The sequence below is a fragment of the Morus notabilis genome, unplaced genomic scaffold (genome assembly GCF_000414095.1).
Source record: "Morus notabilis unplaced genomic scaffold, ASM41409v2 Scaffold905, whole genome shotgun sequence".
Taxonomy (NCBI): Eukaryota; Viridiplantae; Streptophyta; class Magnoliopsida; order Rosales; family Moraceae; genus Morus; species Morus notabilis.
This window is the reverse complement of record NW_010356723.1, coordinates 158477-165037: the sequence shown is the minus strand read 5'-3', so window position 1 is coordinate 165037 and position 6561 is coordinate 158477. Positions and strand designations below refer to the sequence as shown.

Sequence of the window (6561 nt, the reverse complement as noted above, 5' to 3'; positions counted from 1 at the left end):
GAGGGTTTGTGGCTGAAAATGTTGTTAGATGATCTGAAGGTTGGAGTTACTGTGACAATAAGGCAGCTATAAATATCTCGGAGCGCATGATGAGCCTCCCCACAACTAGGAAGCTTGTATTGAAGAATAAGATCGTTTTTGGCACTGGCGATGCGTGGCATGCCCCGACTATGACAGCAAATATGGCATTTGTGAGAGCAATTTCTCAGACTGGGATGTCCCTGTTCACCATTGGGCATAGACCCCGAGCTTTAACTGGTGACTAAGCCATATGTCTGTCAATGGTGAAACAATGGCCTCTGGGCTAACGCTTGGTTGCAAGGGATTCCTTCTTCAATTGAAGTAGTTGCATAATGTACATATCCGTTAACAATTTACGATGAATAGATTTCGGAGAATGAAATCCTTATATGCTAGGTAAAACTTTGTATCAGCCTCTAAATTATGATAAACACAATTTTGATGAATCCTTTCTTCTGTCCGGCAATTTAGATAATGACAGAATTATGATAATTACACATTAACGACACAAAATGCCCACATGTTTCTAAAAAAGAGTCATACATTGCTGAAGAGTTTCTTAAAAAATAAAACCCATAAATGAAAAAACTTGTGTTTTCCTGTGCAGAAAAAAAAAGTGTTTTATGAGGAAAGATTCATAAGATTTCTGCTTCCTCAAAATCAATGTTACCTTCATGTTGATGTCTTGTGCATGAAATGAAAGTAGTAAAGTATTCAACCTATGAAAGCAGGTATATTTTTGGTGTGCTATATATTGGTCAAAGCAGGTTAGTTGCTTTTGCTTTTAACCCAGCACCTACTTTTGAATGATCATAATATTTTGCGCACATTCTGATCCGTGTATTCAATATCACAGGAAGTAGGTCGAACTGGAACTGGTTGTTCACCAACCATTCAATGAAGGTGGCTTAAGTAAATAACCGCTGGTTTTGGCCACATATTATTGTAATCGTCTAAAAGAGACGTTTTTGACATTTGCCTCTCCATTTTAAATGCCCTAGGATTATTGGATCTGGAATCGACTGTATAGGATTGGAGAGGATTATATTATGTCTTGTATTTGGTAAACAGCCGGATTAGATAACGCTTAATCACCGAAAAAAAAAAATTACAATCCAACTTTTGGTTCATACCGAACTGAACTAAATTGAATGTAATTATTGAAGCATTCTGGCAACTTGATAGTGTCTTACATGAAAGAATAATAACTTTACATGGGAAATGAAACAACACAGATGAAGACCTGGAGTGATGGCGAAAGTATAGAAACTCTAAAACTGTTTGGATATAATGAAAGAAACGGAAGAGAAATGCTTAAAGCTTTAGTCTAAACTTGCAATTGCTGGCCTTAATGCTGATCAAATTGTTAGTGGATAGACTATCCACCACTAACAAGCATTCCCCCAAAACTTTGACCTTCCTCAACTGCAACTTGCCAAGTCTAATTGCCATTGGTGCATGAACCTTAAGATCCAAGGGAATGCGTCCCATTTGTTGTTGCTCCTGCAGTGCTGTCATCAGCGTATTTCCATGCTGGCTTTGGCCTGTCAATGCTACATTCAGCATTGTTTTGTTCTGGTGGCCTTGGTAGAAGACTGGCAATGACCCTTCACAAAGCTTAGTTTTTGTGTACCAAACACTTAATTTGCCTCCTTTCTTGTAATAAATTCCGATTTTCTTGTTCGGATTGTTGGCCGTGAAGATCACGTCGAATTTGGCATACAGGGTCATGTCGAAATTGAGCCTCAGGTCGCTGATCCTTAAGTTGTCGATGGAGTAGTTGGGGAGTTTTGGTTTGAAAACTAGGTAGAGAATGCCGGCCGTGGCTGCAATGGCAATCAGTAGGAGGACAATGAGGCTTATTGTCCAACATACACACTTGCAACAACAGCTTCTGTTTTTGGTAGGAGTTGCTCGGATTGCAGGCATTGCGCGCTGTAATGGAGGGAGGTGCTGAATGCGAATTCCTTTATCGGAGGGCGACGTACCACGAGGCACCAACGGTGTTGTTGGCAGCGCTACCACATCTGCTGCTGGATGAATCCTTTGTCTCTGATGGTCTGCCATTCGTGTGAATGATGTTGGTAAGAGTGCTTTAGTCTGTTTATTTCTTATCTTGAAATGCAGAGTTCAACCCCAAAAAACTCTGTTGGAAACTTATTAACACCATTATAAATTTATATACAAGGAATACAAGCTTCCTAATTGAGCCTCTCTTTGAGAACGCTTTGATAGGAATGGCTTGAGTTGTTCTGCATATGAGGCTTTTGGGGTGCCAAAGGTCTTCACCTTCCTTACCTAATCATACCATATAGGTGCGGAAAATGTGGGTAGTTCAGCTAAGTAAAAGGCATACACTATTTCTTCGTATATTTAGCGCATCTTAATAAATTATGTTGTAATCGTAACATTGATTGTGGCAGTTGCTGTACAGTATTAAAATTTATATGATATATGATTTATTTACAACACTATCTATTATATACATATAGAGACATTTATATCCTTATCTAATAAAAAGAAAAAAAAATAATGCGACAACAAAATAGAAAAGAAAATGAAACAAAATCTGAATAGGGAAAGTTTTTTATGAAAAAAGAAGAAATATCCACCGAATATTTTAAAAATCTCAGCCTTAAAAGTTTCCAACCTCAATAGTTATTCCAAATTGAGTCCTTCCACTCTAAAATCAAATGATATTTTCATTATTGAATAGTCAGATCATTATGAAACAAAATATGTAATACAAAAGAAAACGTACAATCAGACAGCTTTTCATTAGTTTAATAGTGATATTATTTCAAAACACACTGAAAATAAAAAAAAAAATTGCAACAAGTCTCAAACAATCAACATGCACGTATTCATGAACCCATAATAGATCATTTCGTTATTGTAATGATTCCACAATTGTGAAAAAGAATGAATATAAAGTTTGAGATGACTTGGGCAAAATCAGACGCTGAAACAAATGTGTTTCTAGATGGACAAAAAAACACAAAAATATACACTAAAATTATGATCAGATCGATAATGAAATAAAATTTCTAATAGAAAAGACACTAAAATGAACTCATCAAAAAACATTTCATTACTTTAATAATGGTATTATGATGAACTATACTAAATATAAAAAATTTGCAAAAAATTGGCAAAGTTAGGCACCAGAACAAACGTGTTTTTGATTGGGCTAAAAAATACGAAAATGTACAAAATTAATACATATTTTCATTAAAGTTTATGATCATAATATAATGAAACAAAATTTCTAATAAAGAAGAAAAACTAAAATGAAGTCATAAAAAATCATTTTATTACTTTAATAATGATATTATGAAACAAACTGGATCACACTTTTAGCTTCTTATTCAGAAAATTGAAGTGGATAGATATGTCCATATTGGATTGCTTTGTGTACAGAAAGACCCTGAAGACAGACCTATAATAGCAACAACAGTTCTCATGCTTAATACCTCCTCAATCCCACTGCCACCGCCCCAAAGCCCTGCATCGTAGAACAAAGATTGATGTATCTGAATCAAAGCTAGTGCTGGATGAGTTTACAGCTGTGAAATTCCACTCGTTCTCTCTTTTACAAATTTAGGGTCCGTTTGGTTCGCGGATTCGAGTTTTTAATTTGAATTAAGATGTAACTTTATGTTAAAGTTTTGTACTGTAGCCAAAAAAAAAAAAAAAATTAGATGTGACTGTTTCTGATAGCTTTTTACTATAGCAAAACTCGAATTCTAAATTCAAATCAATGAAATGAACAGGGTCTAAGTATCATTTAGCCAAGTTAGTCCCACATTAGTGAGACTAATTAATGTTAGAAGTGTTGCTTGAGAATAATAGAGAATAAGTTGTAAATGATGCAGGCAAACTTGCAAATACAACCATTATTTTGTGCATATATTATTAAAATGAAATGTTTATTCGAAAGGAGTTCTGAGAGAGAGTCGAGTCATTCACGAGTCTATTTCATTATAAAACATGAGTTTCCTTCTTTCCGGATTTTCTAATGGAACAACTGGTCTTATAATATAATTGCTTTATTGAGTTTTTCTGTGATGAGCAGTTCCAGTAGCCTATTGAAGTTTAATTGTTAAATCAGGTTTACAACTATTGAAAATAACTTGCATATATTTCAACTAAATTGCCTTAGCAATTGATAATTATTTCCCCTTAAAGAACATGATATAAGGATAGAGAAACATGTAGTGGGTTTTTCATATATACCCGGTTCACCGCTGCGGGATTGACTCGAACCTTAGACTTTATAAAGGAGAATGAGTAGCCTTATCACTGCTGAAATGACTGGTGGTAGTAACTGATAAATTGAGCAGCAAGGTCAAGAAAAAAAAAGTAAGAAGCCAGACAAGAGACAACTGACAACATATTTTGGAAAATTTCTTCTAATCATTTAGATATAATCAATGATGAATATCCTCATATAATGATCAAACTCTAGGGTTGACGGTTTATCATTTGGTGATGGATAAAGTTCATTAATTGGAGAAAAAACACAAACCAGGTACCCACACACACTTGACAGGAAAGCAATTTTAAGACCTCACTCCCTTCAATTAGTCAAAACCATCTAAAACCTTAGACAATTAATTCTGAGCAGTTTGTAAACATGTTTATACAATACAGAAAACTATAGTGGGTCCAGAACATACAAGCGATTGTACACTTGCTACTAAAAATCCATCATAAGAAGGATGACTGATTCCCATTTGTGGCCAGCTGCTCTTCATCAAGTTGTTGAAGCAAGAGGAAGTTGCATGGGCATGTGAATAACACAACGCAAACATTTCCCCTCACTCATGAGATTGAAAGCTTCATTGATATCTTCGAGTGGCAGGTTATGTGTAATGTAGTCGTCAATGTGGATTTGCTGCACATAGTAATTTTGGATTTTTACATGCTTTACTCAGAACCATAAAGAAGACTTTCACATTGTTATGGTCATTATACATGAACTGATATCAACCGCGGAGGTTTTCATATCTGTTATAGGTTTTCATATCCGTTATTTCTTAAGGCTACACACTCATGGTTAACACATCATCGAAAGCCTTGTCAGAATAAATAAATTAAGCAAGTTTTCATTTCCTTTCTGTTTTCTTAGCTCACCCTCTTTTTTCTTAAGGCTACACACTCATGGCTATATGTATTTGTAATGTGTTTGTTATTTTCTTTTTATAGAAAACTCAAAAATTTTATTAATGGAATCTGGAAAAAAAAAGGGCAACAAGATGGATGAGGTATCCACCCTGAAACACCAAAAAACAGAATTGACTCTGAATAAAATGACACAATCAAACGAAAACAGATAATGCGTTTATTAATAAAAGGAAGTTAAATAACTTGAGAGAAAAACTTCGAGTACAATAAATCTTATATGCCTCGATTGCTCGAAAAGATTAAGTTGATAAATATAACTTAAGAATCCAAGAACTATCATAGATTAACATGTACACTTCAAAAGTTTTATAACATGTTTCCAAATCTATGCCAAAGGAACTTGAGCCTTGATAACCCAAATTCCATAATAAATGAACTTGAGCCTCGATAACCCAAATTCCATAATAAATGAACTTGAGCCATGATAACCCAAATTCAATAATATTTATGGGCTACATAATATATACCTGATTCATGATTTGGATCACATAATTATGATTTACATAAGAAACATAAACCACAGGAAAAATATTTCTAACAATGAAAAGCAAATTTACCATGGTTATATTACCTTTTTCATGTACATGTCGACTAATGAAGGGAGGTCAGATTTAGGTCTCCATCCTCCAAATAAAGATCCTTTTAGTGTTCTTCCAGTTAGCAGTAATCCGTAGTGTGCAGTTACTACTGGATTTACTTTTGGTACACCAAGTGTAACAGTCAAACCCCATCCCTAAAGAGAAGACGCCAAAGAGAATGAAGCCAAGTGCACTAATATAAAATTTTATTATTCAAAATATAAAACTGAGATTATTTTCAAAATTACATCGCAACATGACTCCAATGCAGTTGTTATCATTCCAGTATCACCAATGCACTCAAAGGAGTAGTCTGCCCCTCCATCCGTAATATGCTTAACAACCTGAACAAAGCAAGCAAACAAACAATTTCAGGGCAAACTACTTCTTTCTCAAAAATGATGGAGTAGTTGAAAACGTAGGCAAATTTTCTTTAATTTTATCTAGTTCATTATTCATATCTATTTAATTATATTGACTAGGTTATCAATAAGACTGTAAACAAATAACATCAGCCAATCCTTATTTGCTGTTAAAACTGTCTTTATTCCTATGATTGTCCATGGAAGGGAAATAATTATCACCGTGGTTTGATCGGATAAATACCTGCTGAATACATTCATTACATTCATTTGGATTGATAAAATCTGTAATTCCAAAAGCTTTTGCTGTGCAGCCGAAATAGACACATTATTAAACAAGGGATTTCAAATTTGTTAGATTCATACAAATCCAAACTTACAAAAGTAAACATCTTTTACCTTTTTCACCTTTT

At 34.4% G+C, this 6561-nt stretch overlaps 2 protein-coding genes across 2 annotated transcripts in view; both read right to left on the bottom strand.

The window, feature by feature from the left end:
• Positions 1–885: 885 nt before the first annotated feature.
• Positions 886–2088, bottom strand: LOC21389651 (NDR1/HIN1-like protein 6). The gene has a single exon (XM_010088490.2). It carries the CDS (start codon positions 2086–2088, stop codon positions 1336–1338), a length of 753 nt encoding a protein of 250 aa, XP_010086792.1. The 3' UTR covers positions 886–1335.
• Positions 2089–4423: 2335 nt separating this feature from the next.
• Positions 4424–6561, bottom strand: part of LOC21389650 (alcohol dehydrogenase-like 6) — a 7495-nt gene continuing 5357 nt past the window's right edge. The window contains exons 2-5 of the mRNA XM_024174435.1: positions 6393–6454; positions 6035–6130; positions 5780–5941; positions 4424–4918 (exon numbers count right to left, since the gene is read on the bottom strand). Of these exons, the coding sequence (XP_024030203.1) occupies positions 4778–4918; positions 5780–5941; positions 6035–6130; positions 6393–6454 (461 nt within the window). The 3' untranslated portion in view covers positions 4424–4777. The remainder of the gene's footprint in view (positions 4919–5779; positions 5942–6034; positions 6131–6392; positions 6455–6561) is intronic.

Bases quoted from the DNA above. Each gene is read 5' to 3' on its own strand.
- LOC21389651 (XM_010088490.2), bottom strand. From the start codon at position 2,088: ATGGCAGACCATCAGAGACAAAGGATTCATCCAGCAGCAGATGTGGTA.